The sequence below is a fragment of the Leucoraja erinacea genome, chromosome 9 (assembly GCF_028641065.1).
Source record: "Leucoraja erinacea ecotype New England chromosome 9, Leri_hhj_1, whole genome shotgun sequence".
NCBI classification, from domain to species: Eukaryota; Metazoa; Chordata; class Chondrichthyes; order Rajiformes; family Rajidae; genus Leucoraja; species Leucoraja erinaceus.
The window spans coordinates 11420440-11441864 of NC_073385.1; the positions used below are offsets into that span (position 1 = coordinate 11420440).

General features: G+C 39.7%; 1 protein-coding gene across 2 annotated transcripts in view; it reads left to right on the top strand.

Annotated features, from left to right (window-relative positions):
• The window catches only part of LOC129700001 (latent-transforming growth factor beta-binding protein 2-like), a 191045-nt gene that overhangs the window by 127364 nt on the left and 42256 nt on the right, over positions 1-21425 (top strand). For both annotated transcript variants that reach the window (XM_055640130.1, XM_055640131.1), the window contains exons 16-24: positions 142-267; positions 895-1020; positions 3945-4073; positions 6512-6631; positions 8320-8442; positions 10252-10377; positions 10475-10600; positions 10698-10823; positions 21053-21181. In XM_055640130.1, the coding sequence (XP_055496105.1) occupies positions 142-267; positions 895-1020; positions 3945-4073; positions 6512-6631; positions 8320-8442; positions 10252-10377; positions 10475-10600; positions 10698-10823; positions 21053-21181 (1131 nt within the window). The remainder of the gene's footprint in view (positions 1-141; positions 268-894; positions 1021-3944; positions 4074-6511; positions 6632-8319; positions 8443-10251; positions 10378-10474; positions 10601-10697; positions 10824-21052; positions 21182-21425) is intronic.

The following is a 21425-nucleotide window of genomic DNA, read 5'->3' on the forward strand; positions in this document are numbered from 1 at the left end:
TATTTAGGATAAATTGTATGTGCAGTTTAAAGCAAAGGAAATATTTCATTGGAGATTTTATTATCAACTTCATTAAAAACAATAGCGATAATAAATTTAGATAGAAATTACATTTATACTATTATTTTTTCAAATTTACAGATATAAATATATGTGAAGTCTCACCGAATGTTTGTGGTCCAGGAATTTGCATCAATCGACAAGTTGGATACACATGTGACTGTGACACAGGTTATCAGCTGGATAATCAGCAAAATAAGTGTGTAGGTAAGAAATATGCAATAACTGATCTTTTATGTACATAGCATGATTTTGAGCTGGGTTTATGGTGTGCTAAATATAACAACAGGGACAGTGATCTAGATATATAATATTGATCATATGTGATTAATAATTTAAAAGAATAAATTATTTGCACAATTCCAGCTGATAATAATAGAAATAGTCCTTATTTTCTACACGTGTACCTATTATGTAGAAGGATCATTGGGAAATTAGTTGTAGATGGTTTATGCATGCAACCTATAATGTAGCTACCTCAACACCACTAACCACGCCCAGCCATATCAGTATAACTGTGATATCCTCCCCTTGTTCCTCCCTTTTGGTTCCAGTACGCCTGAAGACTAGATGCAGTCAGTGCTGGGACGTGTGTGACATGTGCTTTAATAAAGGACTCCGTAAAGGTTACAGTTTGTCAGACTTGATCCCTTTACATTAGTGTTTAATATTATTTTTTACGAAGAATTGGGTGAGGTTCCACAAACTCTCTGTGTTGCTAATGCAGGAAATTTAATAGTACAGAGCAGTGTTGAACCGGGTTTACACAAGCGACTGTGAAATTGAATTGAATATTTGTTATTCATGTATAAAACTGATTGTTTTGTTTGGCAGATATTAATGAATGCAGGGAAATCCCACAGCTCTGTAGCTATGGCCAGTGTGGAAATACAGCGGGAGGTTATCGGTGCACTTGTTTGACAGGATTTGTATTGAACCGACAAGGAACTGACTGTCTAGGTAATCTAGAAAATGTGTTCCTGTATTGCCAAATTATAATCACTTTCTAAAAGTTCACATCGTTGCTGGTATCTAAATATAATCACGAGTGGATAAAACATGAAACATAGAAACATAGAAATTAGGTGCAGGAGTAGGCCATTCGGCCCTTCGAGCCTGCACCGCCATTCAGTATGATCATGGCTGATCATCCAACTCAGTATCCCGTACCTGCCTTCTCTCCATACCCCCTGATCCCCTTAGCCACAAGGGCCACATCTAACTCCCTCTTAAATATAGCCAATGAACTGGCCTCAACTACCCTCTGTGGCAGAGAGTTCCAGAGATTCACCACTCTCTGTGTGAAAAAAGTTCTTCTCATCTCGGTTTTAAATGATTTCCCCCTTATCCTTAAGCTGTGACCCCTTGTCCTGGACTTCCCCAACATCGGAGGCAATCTTCCTGCATCTATCCTGTCCAACCCCTTAAGCAATGTATAAGTTTCTAAGAGATCCCCTCTCAATCTCCTAAATTCTAGAGAGTATAAACCAAGTCTATCCAGTCTTTCTTCATAAGACAGTCCTGACATCCCAGGAATCAGTCTGGTGAACCTTCTCTGCACTCCCTCTATGGCAATAATGTCCTTCCTCAGATTTGGAGACCAAAACTGTACGCAATACTCCAGGTGTGGTCTCACCAAGATCCTGTACAACTGCAGTAGAACCTCCCTGCTCCTATACTCAAATCCTTTTGCAATGAAAGATAACATACCATTCGCTTTCTTTACTGCCTGCTGCACCTGCATGCCTACCTTCAATGACTGGTGTAGCATGACATAAAACATGAAACAATAGTGTAAAATGCTTATTATATTATTATCGTTATTATTATTATATTATGAAGAATAGAGAAGTAAGTGGCTGATATCTAAAATTATTGATTTCATTGTTATGCCCAATTGAAAGGTGAGGTGCTATTCCTGCTGCGGTGATGATGAAAGGAAATAGAAGCTTGTATGCTTTTTAGCATCTTTGGCCTATTTCTCAATTAAATGTTATGATTAATCTGTGGAAATCTCCATATATCTATCCTTTTCCACACCCGTTGCTATCTTTGATTAACCGAAGTCTCAGCAGCATCACATTTTATATTGACTGAGCAACAGTTGTCATTTGCAGAAGAGACTTACAGTTTCCGACAAGGAAACTTTTTCACCCAGAGAGTTGTGAAATTGTGGAATTCCCTGCCACAGAGGGCAGTGGAGGCCAAATCACTGGATGGATTAAAGAGAGAGTTAGATAGAGCTCTAGGGGCTAGTGGAATCAAGGGATATGGGGAGAGGGCAGGCACGGGTTATTGATTGGGGACGATCAGTCATGATCACAATGGATGGCGGTGCTGGCTCGAAGGGCCAAATGGCCTCCTCCTGCACCTATTTTCTATGTTTCTTCATGCTACTATTTTCATCATTAATGTTATCTTACTTATATTAATTTGGTAAATCTCTGTACTGGTTCTTGGTTCTTGGTTTCTTGGTCCTCCAAAATATTCCAAATGGAATTTAAACTGGAGGTGGTGGGGGGAGGACTTAAGCCAGAAAGGGTTATTGGGAAGAAAGAGCTACTTTAAATTTAGTTGCATTTGGTTGGGTAACTATAGTTGGGTGGAGATTATTCCATGCTTTAATTGTGCGGGGGAAGAACGAATTGCTGTACACATCTCCCTTTGTAACTGGGATCACAAATTGGATCGAATGCCCTCGTCTGCTCCTAATTGGTTTGGGTTTGGTGTAGGCCTTGTAATCTGTGTCGAGCTGACCATTTAACATTTTGTAAAAACAGGTCAAACGGTGAGCTTCACGATTTAATATTAGTTTTCCGAGGTTGCCCAGGATTCTATCCTCTTCCCAAAATTGGAACACAGATCAATATCCATTTGTCATATCTAATATGATAGTTATGTAAGCTCCAGGAATTATACATTATCCCTTGATTATTGCCAAATTGTCTTTTCAGCCTATGTTCAAATTGAAAGGAATTTACTGTCAAATTTAGACATGAGCTAATGCCAGCATAGGCAACAAAGGGACTCAGTTACAGGTGGTCTATATTCTTTGGATTCCTGAAAATATAATATGGTCCCAATAGACTTGTATAATACTGAGATAATTCCTAATGCAAAAGAGCAAACACACAATTTTTAATTGACCAACTGTTGATGTTAGGTAATAAGTACATAACAATATTTTCCTGTTTAGCTCCAGTTTACACAAGGGCCCAAGAAATATTCTTACAAATATATGTTTTATGTAAATACTACAATTGAAATTTATCTTATTAGATTTAATTTAGTGGTTGTTTGGAAAGCCAATAATATGAGCAAATAAAAAGACAGGAAATATTAAAGTACATGCAAATCCATCAAATCTGGAAAGAGAAAAGAAATGTGATTCACTTTATCTGAATTTTTTGGCAATTGTAGGTTATAATATGTCATTGGTTATGTTACATGACTAACAATCAGTTGTTCTAGACAATTGATCCAGGAGCACGAGTTCAACCATGCCAGCTGCATAATTCAATTTCAAGTGAATAAATATATCTGAAATGCAAAATAAAACCTTTTGTACAATAATTGCAAAACTATAGAATTTTCATGTAAACCCCATCACTAATGTCCTTTGGGGAAATAAATCTACCATTCTTTAGGTCTGCCCGACATATGACTCCAGTGTGGTTGACCCAGGGGCGATTAGGTTTAGATTCTCACTGTTAGCATTGCTAGATACACCCACATTTAGTGAACAAATAAAAAAATGTCAACATATACCTGGATCTGCATTGTTTGAAACATTGTGGTAATTTTATACTATGAGTCCCTGACTTAGTTCTGTTTTCCCTGTCACCGAATCTACTTGTCAGTGATATCACATTTTTTATCTGCAGATATAAATGAGTGTGAAACAGACGCATGTGGGGGCAATGGTCATTGCATTAATATCCTGGGCACATACACCTGCTCCTGCTTTACAGGCTATACGTTAGTCATTTCACAAGGCAAGCAAAATTGCCAAGGTTAGTACACATTTTGTTGGCAATGTTAAAGAAAAGTTTCCATATTTCTATTTTCCAGCAAATGTTTGATGTTTTTGTCAACTAAATTTTGAAAGCGAAATAGGAAGTTCAATTCTATTTTATATTACAGGTTGAGAATTAATTTCTAGGTATTTCTTTATTTATGAATTGTTTTGCAGTAAACAGAATTGAATCTATTGATCATCTGCTAATTAGATATTCTTGCCTACTTGCCTAATGGCGCAACCTTTTTGTATACCATGGAAAATCATGAAATTGACCACGATCCATTTTAATATGGTGCTAGGGTAGCTTAGATCCAGAACAGTGATAGATAGCTGCTGATGGTATCTATGGTATCTGGTGGTATCTATGCACCATAGAAAGCATACTGCTGGGTTGCATCACAGCTTGGTTTGGGATGAGTGATTGGGGACAGAGGTCAGGCGCTCATTGGAGTGTAAATGGGTGTTTTTCTATGCCGTATGACTCTATGACTATATCATTGTCAAGGGAAAACTGCTCAGATTCTTGGAGCAAACATGAAGTAAGATTTGTCTCGGTTCTCTTCCCTTGAACAGTTCTCCAATGTTCCTCAATCAATCAATCAATCAACCTTTATTGTCATCTTGCAAAGCAACAGTTGCACAGTGCAAAATGAGAAGACGTTTTCCAGGGAATACCGGAGCATCGCACATGAAACTTAAAACATTTCACACATAATAACAGTAAAAACAATCCAGTCCCTGATGAAACAGTATAAATAGTTAAAAGCAGGTAAAACAGCAACATTAAAATACAGTAAAAACAATCATTAAAATGTCCAGGGCAGCTGATGTGAGTGCCCAGTGCCAGAGTTATTAAAATGTCAGTGCAAAGCCACAGAATCAGTTGGAGTCACTGTTTAGCAGCCTCACAGCCTGTGGCAGGAAGCTGTTTAGCAGTCTGGTAGTCCGGGCTTTGATGCTACGGTATCTCTTGCCTGATGGCAGGAGATCCAGGTGTGTGTGGAGGGGGTACACAAAATGCTGGAGAAACTCAGCGGGTGCAGCAGCATCTATGGAGCGAAGGAAATAGGCGACGTTTCGGGCCGAAACCCTTCTTCAGACTCCGAGGAACTTTATGCTCTCCACTGTCTCCGCCGTGGTGCCACTGATGTTGAGGGGTGTGTGTTTTGGCTGCGACCTCCTGAAGTCGACAATCATGTGTGGAGGGGGTGCAGTGTGACCTTAGCTGTTCTCAGAGCTTTTTTCAGACAGCGGCTCTGGAACAGTTCTTGTACCGAGGGTAGGGAGACGCCAATGATCCTCTCTGCTCCCCTCACTACCCTCTGCAGAGCCTTCCTGTCTGAGCAGTTACAGTTGGAGTACCACGTGTTCATGCAGTACGTGAGTACAGACTCCACCGTGCCCCTGTAGAAAGTCCTGAGGATGTTGGTGGGGAGTGAGGCCTGTTTGAGTTTCCTCAGGAAGTGCAGTCGCTGATGGGCCCGTTTGACAATCCCAGTGTTGTTCCTGGACCAGGTGAGACTGTCTGTAATTTGCACTCCGAGGAACTTTATGCTCTCCACTCTCTCCACTGCAGTGCCACTGATGTTGAGGGGTGTATGCTCTGGCTGCGCCCTCCTGAAGTCAACAACCATCTCCTTTGTTTTGTCGACATTTAATGCTAAATTGTTGTTGCCGCACCAGTCCACTAGTTGTTTCACTTCCTCCCTGTACATTGATACGTCATCTCCGCTGATGAGTCCCACCACTGTTGTGTCATCTGCGAATTTTATGATCTTATTGTCCTTGAATCTGGCAGCACAGTCATGTGTGAGCAGTGTGAACAACAACAGGCTGAACACACAGCCTTGAGGGGAGCCGGTGCTCAGCATGATCGAGCTCGAGGTGCTCTTGCCAACACGGACTGACTGCGGTCTCTCTGTCAGAAAGTCCAAGATCCAGTGATACCAGCGATCCTCTATCCCGTTGCAAAGATATTTGCCATATTAAATTGTATTTCTGCATTAAGTGTAGTCCACCTTTAAATCTGTTAGTTTCACTTTCAGAAGAACATCACTCTCTAGGCATTACTGCCAGGAATCAGAAAGACTTTTAACTTGTCATGTAAACCTTAGATATCTATCATAGGCATGAAGCAGATGCAAGCTCCTCCCCCCCTTAGTGCTATGCTTATATTGGCGGATCATACATTCAAATTATAGGAGCCTGAGTGTTAATTCAATCAAGAAATAAAAATCTGATGATAAGCTCAGAAAAATCATGCCAAAGCAAAGAATTGCGGGAAAGCTTGGAATTGGGCCTGGAACTTGCACAAATGCATGTGGTGATGCATATCAATCTCAAGCAATTGTGGTTTGGGATATTTTGAATTATCATGTCAACAACCCTTTAAATTATTGCTATCTACATAACTGATTTCTCACTGCACAGATATCAATGAATGTGAACAGGCCAACATATGCAATGGACATCGTTGCGTCAACATTCCAGGTTCTTATGTGTGTGACTGTGAAGAAGGTTATATATTGACCAGACCAGGAAATTGCAGTGGTAAGTAGATGCATTAACTATAAGCTCTTAGAAAGCTATACCTCTGATCGTTGTGGAATAAGATTTGTAATTATTAAGATTGGGTTTGGGTGTCTGTTTAAATGGAAAGTGACATCGTTTTTTCTCTTCACAGCTCACCCAATTGTACTGCCTTTTCACACTTTTTCCTATGATTCGTATCATGTGTTTAGCATGCAGAACCAACTTTTTGATTGGCATCAACATGGTTGTCTTAAAATATTGATCAGTTAAATGGAAATGTTCATCAATAAAACAGATATGGTCCTGTCAATTATTTTCCCCCCAAATTAATGGTGTGTTCCTCTAGTGCCTTACGATTGACAGGATGAAAATAAAGTATGATTGAGCAGAAAATAAATTTAGTCAATAACGGCCACCCAAAAATATATATGACTTTGGATTTAAAAAAAAAAAGTCCTCTAACTGGAAACTTTAAATATGATATCTCACCATAATGGAAATTTGGATGCATTTGATTATGGAAGGTGGGTGGCATATCTGCCATGATCACATTGAATGTCGGTGCAGGCACGAAGAGCCGAATGACCTACTCCTGCACCTAGACAGATAAACCTTGCATTATGATGTAAGAGCCCTGTGTTTTGGGGGAATTAGTTTAATATTTTTAGAAAAACTGAACTCAATATTTGATTAATTTGACAGACATTGATGAATGTCACAACCTGAACACGTGCCCTGCTGAGAGTGCATTAATACCTGGGCTCCTTCCACTGTGTCAGCTAACAACTGATACAAAGTAATGAATGGAAGGTGCCCAGGTAGGATGCATAGTTAAGCTGATAATCAAAAAAACTGCTGATGCTGAAAATCTGAAATAAAAAACAGAACGTACTGGAATCTCTTAGCAAGTTGGGCTGCATACAGAGTTAATCTACTCTAGGTAAATAAGACGATGATTAGATGGTGGAACAGAAGGAAATGCAAAATAAACTGTAGTTTACGTAATTACAAAGATTTGACAAAACCTTATAAAAGAACACAAAGTGCTAGAGTAACTCATTCGGTCAGGGGGCATCCTTGGAGAACATGGATAGGTGATGTTTCTAGTCGACATCCTTCTTCAGCCAGAACCTTATATCGTTGACATACATTGGATTGATTAAAAAATAAGCCATTTTTGCACCCTGTAATTTCCTAATACAAACTTCTTTGCTTGATGACTTTAGTCCTTGACCACGTCCAAGACGGGTACGTACATGGAAAGGATAGGTTTAGAGGGATATGGTCCAAATGCACTCAGGTGGGACTAGTATGGGCATGGGGCATGCTGGTTGGTGCGGGCAAGATGGGCCAAAGGGCTTGTTTCCACTCCGTATGACTAATATGCCATAATATATCTGGGATCAATCCATACAATAGGTTATGAGCTTCATGGTACGATTAGAATAAATATACCATATTTTCTTGGCTCAATGGTATTGTTATTTGAGACTTCAACTTCATGTAACCTTGTTCTGTTTCTGTCAGACTTGTTGATTATTAATAATAGAGATTTTGTTATGACTTTACAAAAGGTACTGGGGAAAAAATGTATATTTAGGTTATTTTTCTTAGTTAATGGTAACCTTGTGGAACATATATTTTTCTGAAAAAAGCAAATTGGGAATGTTACAGACCCTAATGTTATAATGTTGTGTCTGTTTCAGATAGTAATGAATGCTTAATGCCTGGCATTTGTACCAATGGGGGTTGCGTCAACATGGAAGGGTCTTTCAGATGCACTTGTAACCAAGGTTTTGAACCTGTGACAGACCAGAAGAACTGCATTGGTTTGTGAACATTTTCAAATGTCCAATGCAATCTTGAGTATTTAATCATGTGTTAGTATTGACTCATGATCTTCCTGTACTCAATTTGTTGTTCCTCCCTTTACACATGTGTACATAATGGTTAATCCTCCTTATATTTATTCTTGAATTTTAAAATTCCAGGGCCTGGGAGATTATGCACTGACTGATGGCTTTAATTGTGAACCTGCTCTTGCCACTACATTGGGCCTTGAATTCTTACATTCTTGGTCCATATTAACACATTTCAGATTCCAGTTACACACCTAGCCCATATTCCCAATCTGCATTACCAGTTGGATTCCTGGCCCAAATTGCTAATCCTCAACTCTGTGCACATACACAACCATGCTACTGACCCTTAGCTTCAACTGCATATCTGGATTATATTCCCAATCTTCAGGTCCTGTCAACCATACGGAACCTTAAATGCATAATGCTGCAGCAATGGCTGTAGAACATGTAAAGTTATCCAAGCATTTCACACCTACAAAATTCAGGAAAATCTAAAACAAATAATTACTAGTAATTAACTAGTAGAAAACTCCAGGGATGCTGCCTGGCCCGCTGATACATAGATACATAGACAATGGGTGCAGGAGTAAGCCATTCGGCCCTTCAAGCCAGCACCGCCATTCAATGTGATCATGGCTGATCATCCTCAATCAGTATCCCATTCCTGTCTTCTCCCCATACCCCTTGATTCCACTAGCCCCAAGAGCTCTATCTAACTCTCTTTTGAATGCGTCCAGTGAATCGGCCTCCACTGCCTTCTGAGGCAGAGAATTCTACAAATTCACAACTCTCTGTGTGAAAAGGTTTTTCCTCATCTCAGTTCTAAATGTCCTACCCCTTATTCTTAAACTGTGGCCCCTTTTTCTGCATTCCCCCAACATCGGGAACACGTTTCCTGCATCTAGCATGTCCAATCCCTTAATAATTTTATATGTGTCTACAAGATATCCTCTCATCCTTCTTAGTTATTCCAGCTCTCTGTGTCTTTGTTTAATTGCTGGTAATTATCAGTTCCACTCTGTCCTCAGTTAAGTAATATAAAAAAAATCATTGTCAAACAAGTGTTATAGCTTCATTCAAGAAATCCAACAGGTAATTATAGCCCGGTAGTCTAGCACCAGCAGCAGGGAAATTATTGGAAAAAGTTTTGAGGGGCATTGACTTTTGGAAAGGCATGGATTGATTAGGGAAATCCAGCGTAGATTTTTAGTGGAAACCCTGTATAAAATTTAACTGTGTAGACAAGTTCCAACTCGGGTCTCATTTAAATACAAACAAGAAAACTGATTGCATCCATGCGTATCTACAGCTTAAGTTAATCCGTTCAGTGAGGTACTGATCTGAGCAAAGTTTATATGAAGTATGTCCTGACCCAAGAGTTCCCACTTTTCCAATACTGATAACAGTGCTCATAACTCAAACTATGGTTTTGCATTCAGCTCTTTGAGCTACATATTTATACAATTACCTCTCTGCTAGGTTCTGTTCAATGCCATGGTGTTGCCTGGGATGACAGATGGCACAATGGGCTAAGTGTTCGGCTGGCGACCGGAAGGTAGCCGGTTCGCATCCCGCTTGGAGTGCATACTGTCGTTGTGTCCTTGGAGCAAGACACTTCACCCACCTTTGCCTGTGTGTAATGTAATGTAATTATGTGAAGCACTTTGGGGTCAATGCAAGTTGACTGAAAATGTACTATATAAATAAGATTATTATTATTATATTAGGTAATAATCTGAGAAAACTCAAACACAGTTTATTGTATTTTATATGCAGATATCGATGAATGTTTGACCCGTGATGTTTGTTTTAATGGACTTTGCACAAATACTGAGGGATCCTACACGTGCTCAATCTGCAACCCAGGGTACAGTAAATCAGAAAACAGACTGGCTTGTGAAGGTGGGTACAATTGAGATACAGTGTAGAATATGACTGCAATAATTCAGAATGTTTCTGGCATGCAAAATAACACAATTTATTGCACTTTTTGCTATAGACATTGATGAATGCGAATCCCTTAATGCTTGTTTTAATGGACTTTGTGTAAACACTGAGGGATCCTACACATGCTCAAACTGTAATTCTGGATACAGTGTATCAAAAACCAGGCAGACATGTGAAGGTAGGTATAATAGAGACACAGTTTAGAAGTTAAATGCAATAAAGCAGAATGTTTCCGGCATCTGAAATAATTAAGTTTATTGTACCTTTTGCTATAGACATTGATGAATGTGAATCCCTTGATGTTTGTTTTAATGGACTTTGCATAAACACTGAGGGATCCTACTCGTGCTCAATCTGCAATCCTGGATATAGATTATCAGAAAACCGGCTGACATGTGAGGGTAGGTATAATGGAAGTACAGTGTGGAAGTTAACTGTAATAAAGAAGAACGTTTATCGCATTCGATGTATATGTTAGTTAGTCATAGCATCATAGATTCTAAAGAGATTGCATTAAAAGTAATATTTGCAATTCAGTATATTTTCAGTGGAAATTCCCTTTCCATGCAGATGCTGTACTTCAATTAAAACATCTGCATCAACGGGGCAGTCACAGTGGTGCAGCGGTAGAGTTTCTGCTTTACAGCGAATGCAGCGCCGGAGACCCGGGTTCAATCCCGACTACGGGTGCTTGTCTGTACGGAGTTTGTACATTCTCCCCGTGACCTGCGTGGGTTTTCTCCGAGATCTTCGGTTTCCTCCTACACTCCAAAGACGTACAGGACTGTAGGTTAATTGGCTTGGTAAATGTAAAAATTGCTCCAAGTGACTGTAGGATAGTGTTAATGTGCTGGTTGGCACAGACCCGGTGGGCCGAAGGGCCTGTTTCCACGCTGTCTCTCTAAAATAAACTTTCTCTAAACTAGGCAGTGATAATTCCATTTCATGCTGTTAAATTCAAAGAAATTATAAGAACAATGTTTAAATCCATTCCATTTAAATGCTAATTAGACAGAAGTTAAACTAGAAATAATTGGGTGATTACGCACATCATTACATTAAATATTCATACCTTGGTTTGTAACTAATATAATTTGAGTTATTATGCCAGAAAATACTTAATCAAATGTAATATTTCAACAAATAAATGGTTGAATAATTTGTAATTGTTGTTTATTTTAGTATTAAATTTCTTGTTAGCTTTAGAGAACGTACAAGGCGTTATGAACATGTTTGCAGATAACACTAAAGTGGGTGGTATTGGAGATACTGAAGAAGGTTGTCAAAAATCACAGCAGCAATTGATCGTTTGAGCTGAGGAATGGTGATGGCATTTAATACAAGATGTTGCATTTTAGGAAATCTAATAAGGGCAAGACCTATACAATGAATGGTGGTGCTCCAGTGAGTGGTGTAGAGGAGAGGGATATAGGAGTGCAGATACATAGTTATTTGAAAGTGGCATCGCTGGTGGTCAAAAAGGCTTTTGGCACATTGGCCTTCATCAATCGGAGTATTGTGTATAGAAGTTGGGAGGCCATGTTAAAATTGTATAAGGCTTTGGTGAGGCCACATTTAAAGTATTGTGTTCAGTTTTGGTCAAGCTGGAAGGGGTGCAGAGAAGTTGCCAGGATGCAAGGGCCTGAGCTATAGGGAGAGGTTGAGCAGGCTAGGACATTAGACAAAAAATGCTGGGGTAACTCAGCAGGACAGGCAGCATCTCTGGATCAGACTGAAGAAGGGTCTCGACCTGAAATGTCACCCATTCCTTCTCTGCAGAGATGCTGCCTGTCCTGCTGAGTTACTCGAGCATTTTGTGTCTACCTTCGATTTAAACCAGCGTCTGCAGTTCTTTCCTACGCAGGCTAGGACTTTAGTTTAGTTTAGAGATACAGCATGGAAACAGGCCCTTCGGCCCACTGAGTCCACGACCTCCGCACACTAACACTATCCGACACACACGAAGGACAATTTACAATTACACCAAGCCAATTAACCTACAAACCTGTACCTCTTTAGAGTGTGGGAGGAAACCGAAGATCTCGGCGAAAAAACGCAGGTCACGGGGATAACGTACAAACTCCGCCCAGACAGCGCCCGTATTCAGGATCGAACCTGGGTATCTGGCACTGCAAGCGCTGTAAGACAGCCGCTCTACCACTGCGCCACCATGCTGCCCTTTATTTCATGCAGCGCAGGAGGATGCGGGGTGATCTTATAGAGGTGTACAAGATCATGAGAGGAATAGATCGGGTAAATGCACAGTCTTTTCCCCAGAGTAGGGGAATTGTGAACCAGACCAAATAGGTTTAAGGTGAGGGGGGAAATATTTAATAGGAACCTAATCCACAAAGGGTGGTGGATATCTGGAATAAGCAGCCAGATGAGGTATTTAATGCAGGTACTATCATAAGATTTAGGAGACATTTGGACAGGTACATGGATAGGATAGGTTTAGAGGGTTATGTGCCAAGTGCAGCAACTGGGACTAGTGTAGATGGGGCATGTTGATCTGCGTGGGCACGTTGGGGCAAAGGCCCCGTGTACATCCTCTCAGAATCTAATCCAGCATTCCCTCATTTCAATAAAATTACCTCTCGTTTTTCTAAACATCATTAACTATAGAGCCTTCAAACCTGATGTCAATCCATCAAACTTCCTCTGAATTGTTTCCTGTGCAAGTATATCTGTCTTTAACAGAATTGAGACCTAAATTGTATGCTGTATTTCATGCATCTATCTGTACTATTACAAAAACTTTCATCTTGACCACTTCCAGTCTGCGTTGTAATTAAATTCGCGTAAAAGCGATCCCCCATAGCGCTATGATTTTTCGCCACCTTACTCACCATTCTCCTCTGCTGCAAGTCAAATAAGTTTTGTTCTGATCGGTGAAATAGTACAAAAGTTATGAAGGTTTAAAAATCGTAAAAAATATTTATTTCCAGTAAACATTGTAGCATTGGTTTATGAAAGAAATGTACCTGTCCCAGTTTACACAATTCTGTGGGAACCGCTGTACGTACAGGTTTATGCTTGGAAAAAAAAAGGTTACTTTATGATAAAATACAGCTTGAGAACCAAAAATCCGTTTAAAGATGTTTTTAGAAGTTTAAATGGCTAAAATATTGAAAATTATAGTGGAAATGACATACAGATTATGTTGGGCTTTATTCCGCCATCTGTTTTTGTTAGAGTTGAAGGAACTCAAAAGACGATGTAATTATTTCAATTGATATTTTTTCGATTCTAAATGATACATGTCAAAATAGATCTTTAAAATATTCATGTCAACGTTTTAGAATTTTAGAAGCATTGAAATATTCAGTATAGAAATCAAAATCAAAATAAATAGCCAGAAAACCATTAAAAAAAATCTGGGAAATTAGTTTTTATATGTCTATATTATAATGAAAACCAGACAGCAGAAATAATGACATTTCTGAAATCATTGTGATTTAGCAATTCCAAAGGAACATGCTGAATGTACATAGATGGTAACAAGAATTTTATTGGTATTGATTTATTATTGTCACGTGTACTGAGATACAATTAATAAATTTGTTTTGAATGCCAAACAAGCAGATCATACCGTACATGAGTACAATCATCAAACAGAACAGCATAGGAACGACCCCTTCAGCCCAAATTTCTATGCCGAACATGAATTCAGTTCAAACTAATCTCGTCTGCCTGCATATCCATATCCCTCCATAATCCAGTTACAATTGTGGCCAGAAATGTTGTTCTTTGCTCTCCATTCACAAAGGCAAGACCTAACTCTGAACTGAAGCAGTCTATATTTAAGAACTAATTTTTTAAAAAGTGATTGTTGAAAATTAGTAGCTTCAGGCTTCTCTGAAAATATACCCCAAGAGAAAGCAGCAGAAAATCATACAGTAATTCATGTCTGCTCTGCCATTCAGCCAGGTAATGAGTGAGGTTCCATCTTGTCCTCATAGAAACATAGAAAATAGGTGCAGGAGTAGGCCATTCGGCCCTTCGAGCCTGCACCGCCATTCAATATGATCATGGCTGATCATTCAACTCAGTATCCTGTACCTCACTTCTCTCCATACCCCCTGATCCCTTTAGCCACAAGGGCCACATCTAACTCCCTCTTAAATATAGCCAATGAACTATATATAAAAACTGTTTTTATGTCTGGCTGTGGCAGCTTTGACAGTCCGGAGTCGCCTTCCAGCGGGAAGTGATTCAAAGAGTTTGTGGCCGGGGTGAGAAGGATCAGAGATGATCTTGCCCGCTCGCTTCCTGGCCCTTACAGTGTACGCTGTAAACAATATAATAAATGAGAATTTTTTTTAAAATGTGTAGATACACACACACACACACACACACACACACACACACACACACACACACACACACACACACACACACACACACACACACACACACACACACACACACACACACACACACACACACACACACACACACACACACACACTCAACTACCTTCTGTGGCAGAGAATTCCAGAGATTCACCACTCTCTGTGTGAAAAATGTTTTCCTCATCTCGGTCCTAAAAGATTTCCCCCTTATCCTTAAACTGTGACCCCTTGTTCTGGACTTCCCCAACATCGGGAACAATCTTCCTGCATCTAGCCTGTCCAACCCCTTAAGAATTTTGTAAGTTTCTATAAGATCCCCCCCTCAATCTTCTAAATTCTAGAGAGTACAAGCCGAGTCTATCCAGTCTTTCTTCATATGAAAGTCCTGACATCCCAGGAATCAGTCTGGTGAATCTTCTCTGTACTCCCTCTATGGCAAGAAGGTCTTTCCTCAGATTAGGAGACCAAAACTGTACGCAATACTCCAGGTGTGGTCTCACCAAGACCCTGTACAACTGCAGTAGAACCTCCCTGCTACTAAACTCAACTCCTTTTGCTATGAATGCTAACATACCATTCGCTTTCTTCACTGCCTGCTGCACCTACATGCCTACTTTCAATGACTGGTGTACCATGACACCCAGGTCTCGTTGCATCTCCCCCTTTCCTAATCGGCCATTCTCGGCCAATCATCCTCGGCCATTCTTTTTTTCTTGATTTTTCTCTGTGTCCAAGTACATCAGTATTGGCCTTTAATTACTTAATAAATGAGTATCTACTTTAAAAAAAAAGAATGGTAAAAAAACACCTTTGAGAAAATGGATCTATCATCATAAAATGACAAGTAGAATAGACCACTCAGTCCCTGGAGATTGCTCATCCATTCATTAAGATCATGCCAGTTCTGATTATAATCAATGCCAGTTACCCACGGTAACTTTCATCCTCTTGGTCATCGAGAATCTATTTAGCTACATTTAATATTATCCAAGGAATTTGCAGTCAATAAGAAAAAATGATTCAAAAGTTTGAAATCCCCAAGAACAAAATGTCTTATTTACCGGTGCTTGTAAGTGTTAAATGTGACACTGTATTTTAAAACAGTGACTTCCCTGTGCCTTGATTTTCCTCCGTCAAGAACCCACTGATAGTGATAGTATTTAATTTCTTCCGGGATAATTTGATATCAATGGGAAATCCGCAGTATCTTCAACCATAAAAACAGGTGCAAAATATTTGTTTAACTTCTCTGCCCTATCTTTGTAAAATTATATACTTTACCCATCTGATTTATGCACTCGATGTGAAGATTAAATCCCCTAATGATTATTGATGGAATTTTCTGATAAACTGTCATTTTTCTTCCTTCCATACTCATCTTAGCAGGTGGGTTATTGAGGGAGGTTCCATTCATTCCCGCATGTGAACTTTTTTTCGTTTAGTATTTAGCGACATAGCAAATGATTTGAATAAATAATAATAAGTGTCCGGGGGGGGGTGGTGATTGGCAGTCACCGAGGTACGTTGTTGAGTAGAGTGACAGCCGCCGGGAATAAGCTGTTCCTCGACCTGCTGGTTCGACAACGGAGAGACCTGTAGCGCCTCCCGGATGGTAGGAGGGTAAACAGTCCATGGTTGGGGAGCGAGCAGTCCTTGGCGATGCTGAGCGCCCTCCGCAGACAACGCTTGCTTTGGACAGACTCAATGGAGGGGAGCAAGGAACCAGTGATGCGTTGGGCAATTTTCACCACCCTCTGCAATGCCTTCTGGTCGGAGACAGAGCAGTTGCCATACCATACTGTGATGTAGTTGGTAAGGATGCTCTCGATGGTGCAGTGGTAGAAGTTCACCAGGATCTGAGGAGACAGATGGACCTTCTTCAAGGTCCATAGTTAACAGAGGCATCCCTCAAACTGTTCCCATCACCTTCCCATTCCTAAATACAAAGTATATTTCAATATTTAGAGCCTAATCTATATCATTGCCCTTTTGATAATATCTTCTAGTTTACTTTAGTTTAGAGATAGCGTGGAAACAGGCCCTTCAGCCCACCGGGTCCACACTGACCAGCGATCCCCGCACACATTAACACTATCTTACACACTAGAGACAATTTACACATACACCAAACCAATTAACCTGCATACCTGTATGTCTTTGGAGTGTGGGAGAAAATCAAAGATCTTGGAGAAAACCCACGTGGTCACGGGGAGAACGTAAAACTCCGTACAGACAGCGCCCGTAGTTGCGTTTGAACCCGGGTCTCCGGCGCTCCAGCACTGTAAGGCAGCAACTCTACCACTGCGCCACTGTGCCACCCGTGAAATACTTTTTTTATAGAAGATTAACCTGTCAGATTGAAGACAGTATCCATACTATACCAAAACAAATGGCAGATTTTAGGATTACATCACAGTGCCTTGTACCTTGTACCTTCTTATATCAAACATATCAGATGTAAATCTGATCACATGTTGATGAGGAATACATCTCCAATCATTGCCATATTTTACTCGCATTCTAAGTGGCTCCATTAGCTGTTTTAAGTTGCATCAAATTTACAGGGATCATTAGTCATTATGGTTGAAATAGCATCCTGATACCAACACAATGGTATTTACATTGTTTAGTTTAGAGTTTAGAGATTCAGCATGGAAACAGGTTCTTCAGCCCACTGAGTCCGCACCGACCAACGATCCCGTATACTAGTTTAATGCAATCACTGTTTTGCATCCTACATACTAGGAGCAATTTAAAGAAGTCAATTAAACCTGCACGTCTTTGGAATGTAGCAGGAAACAATGCACCTGGGGAAAACCATGCGATCACAGGAAGAACATATAAACTCTGCACAGGCAGCGCCCATGTGAAGGATCGAACTGTTTCTCTGGCGCTGTAAGGCAGCAACTCTACTGCCGAGACACTGTGCCATCCTACCATTGTATTGTCTTTTAAAGTGAACATAATCTCAAAATCCTTATCAAATAGGCAAAATTTGCATTTCAGCACTAGACGTTTTGTTTTATTTTTTGACCCAGCATTTTCAACTTTTTTTTTCAGTATTTCAATCTGTGTGTGTGTGTGTGTGTGTGTTTTAACTAACTTATTACAATTAAAACAATCCTGCCCTAAAAAAACAAATTAAGACACGAAAGGAGGCCCCTCAACCATCCTATTCATGCCTATGAAGAAATAACAACAGAGTAAACAGGTCTTTAGAATTTGTAGAATGAGTTAAAAAATAAACGGAATGCAGGAAGGATTAGAGAAGGAAGTAAAAACAAAAAGAATGAAGAGAAGAAATGGGAGCAAGAAACATCCTGGTGCTCTAGGCAAATTGTGCAATTATCCTGCACTATTGCAAGTTAATTGATCTCACTGTAAATGTTTTTGTACAAACATTAATGAGTGTTTGAACAAGAACATCTGTGGTCCTAATGGGGAATGTATGAATCTTGAAGGCTCCTATTTCTGCTTTTGTGCCTGTGGCTTTTCCAGTAGTCCCAAAGGTACAAGGTTTCAAGGTGGGACATCATCATTGTGAACCTATATTTCCATATATATAAATATAAAGGCATTATACTAATAACTGTAAGAAGATGCTCGCATTGCGTGGAATTCATTTTAATTGCAGAAAATAAATTTTCAGTTGACAGCTTTCAGTTGACAGAGGATGGTTTATTATGTGGTATGATATTGTCAAAATTTCTATTTATCAAATCAAGCTGTAATTAATAAGGCAGAATAAAAACAAGATTTTGTTTGGTTGCAGGAAGTTAACTTTATTTTTATACTGTTAATCATAATCAATTCTTCTTTTAATAGTCCAAAATAATACATTTTGTTCAATATCAACGAGAAAGTTCTTTGAAGCCATTGTTCTCTATGGTATCAAATTAGTTATAGCCTCCCAACCTGAAAATGACCAATTTATTCCTACTCTCCATTTTCTACCCATTAACCAGTGCTCGCTCAACAGCAAGATAGTTCCCCTAATCCCATTTTCCATATTGCATAACATGTTGTGCAGCACCTTTATGAAGGTTGTGAACGTCTAAACACACCACAGATATTAGTTGTTTAAGAAGGAACTGCAGATGCTGGAAAATCGAAGGTACACAAAAAAGCTGGAGAAACTCAGCGGGTGCAGCAGCATCTATGGAGCGAAGGAAATAGGCAACGTTTCGGGCCGAAACCCTTCTTCAGATATTAGTTCCCTCTTACCTATTCTGTCAAATTGCCTTTCATAAACTCATGTCGACTTTTCATAATCCAAATACTATTTTCTAAGTGTAATTTTAGCACTGCCGTAATAACAGATTCTAGCACAGTCCTTATTACTGATGTCAGGCTAATTGATCTACAGTTTCCTGTTTTGTAGCTCTTTCTCCTTTCGTAACAGACAGGGTTACAATTTCTTACTTGCAATCGATGCAAGTCCTTTTTTATCCATTCCCATCTCTTTCAAAACAATGGAATGCTGGTCATCACGTTCTTGGGATTTATTTGCTTTGTCCACTTAATTTCTCCAACATTTTTTTCCCCAATGTTAATTTCTGCACAACATTCGCAGTAGACATTGTTTTCCTTTACTTCGAGTAGTTTTTTTAGTATGTGTGTACACAAAGTTAGAGACAAAATATTCATAACTTTACCATTTCCTAATTCCTCAATGTAACTTGGAGTCACGCGGCATTAAGGTCCTTCAACCCAACTCATCCATGCCGACCAAGATGCCCCATCTAAACTAATCCCATTTTTGCTACATTTAGCCCATAACACTCTCACCTGTTCCTATTCATGAACCTATCTAAAGGGCCTGTCCCACTTTCACGACCTAATTCACGACCTCTGCCGAGTTTGCCCTTGACTCGTACTCACAGTATGGTCGTCACGAGGTTGAAGGAGGTTGTAGCAGGTCGTGATGCTAGTCGTAGGTACTCGTGGCATCAAGTAGGTTGCGGCGTTTTTCTAGCATGATGAAAAATGTCCATGAATAAAAAAAGGTTGTGAATTAGGTGGTGAAAGTGGGACAGGCCCTTTAGTGTCTTTTAAATGTTGTTAATGCATCTGCCTCAACTATCTCATCTGGCAGCCCATTCCATATATCCACCACCATCTGAATGGAAAAAATGACCCACAGCTTCCTATGAAAACTTTCCCCTCTCACCATAAACCTATCTCCTCTGTTTCTTGATTCCCCCACCATAGGTAAAGGACTCTGCATACACCCGATCAATTCCCCTCTTAATTTTATACAATTCTACAAACTCACTCCTTAGCCTTGTTCTCTGTTCCCTTTCACATATCAGACTCACTATTCTCATGCTCCCTTTTGCAGACTGGGGTCTAGATTCCCATGCTCTTTTCCACACACCAGAGCCCCTGTTTCCCACACTCCTGTTAAACTAAAGTTGTTCTGTTTTCCACACTTGAAACTTGCCAGAGGTTTCTCTCCAACATTCCCTTTAAACTTGATGAATGCTGCAGCATGCATTCAGATGACCAGTCTTCAGTTTGGGGATTTTATCAATTAATGTTTTCAACTTCAACCAAATGCAGATATAATCTTACATTTGTATACTCTGACATATTCTGGATATCATCATGCATGTCGCTGCTTTTTGATATGTGTAGAACCATTCACTTCAATTCACCTTTATTTACTTAAACCCTCTTCCGTATTTATTTACCAGTTCAATTTAGTCTGGTTTTGTGGCAATTTTGCCCTTATCTTTGCTTTTGAACTCCCTTGTTAGTATAATACAGTAGAGTTACTTTATTGTACCTAGATACAATGAAATGCTTTGTTTTGCATACAATCCAGTAAAATCATACTCTACATAAGTCAATAATACGTACGTAAAATTGTGCAATGACTGTTTTGTGTGTAAAAAAAAAAAGATTTCTTCTGAAATTATACAAAGAGTCGGCTAATTTCTGGAGCGATCATAGTTTTCAAGTATCAAGTTCTTCAAAATATATCGTCTTATCTTGGTTTTAAAGGCCCGTTGTTCAGGTGACGGTACTGGTTCGGTGTTGTAGTGGTCGGCCTGGCCTTGTGTTGGTATATTCTATCGCTATTCAGCCACTGTGCAGCTGCTGCAGAATGCGCCCTATCTGCACGCTCATCCAACTTCTGTGAGGTCTTCAGATGCTGTACGGCCTCCAGCGGCCTACTCCACTGACACTTCAACCTGCGACTACCAGATATTCATTGTTTAATCGTCTCCCGCAGTTGTTATTTGTACTCTAATATGTCCTCTGCCCCACAGATATTAATGAATGCTTGACTCAGGACATTTGTGGTCCGAATGGCGAATGTATAAACAATGAAGAAGGCTCTTATTACTGCCTTTGTGCTCAGGGCTATACCACTACTCCTGATAGAACAAGCTGTGAAGGTAAGACATGCCAACACCTGCTAAAATCCCTATTGGTTTATATGGTTTATGAAAAATGTAATATTTATAAACTAACTGAATGTGAAAAATTTTGACTGTCTACCTTATTTGTGCCTCGTATATAAATTATACTTCTGTCACATCTACCCGCAGCCTTTGGCATTCCAGAGAAACATAGAAACATAGAAAATAGGTGCAGGAGTAGACCATTCGGCCCTTCGAGCCTGCACCGCCATTCAATATG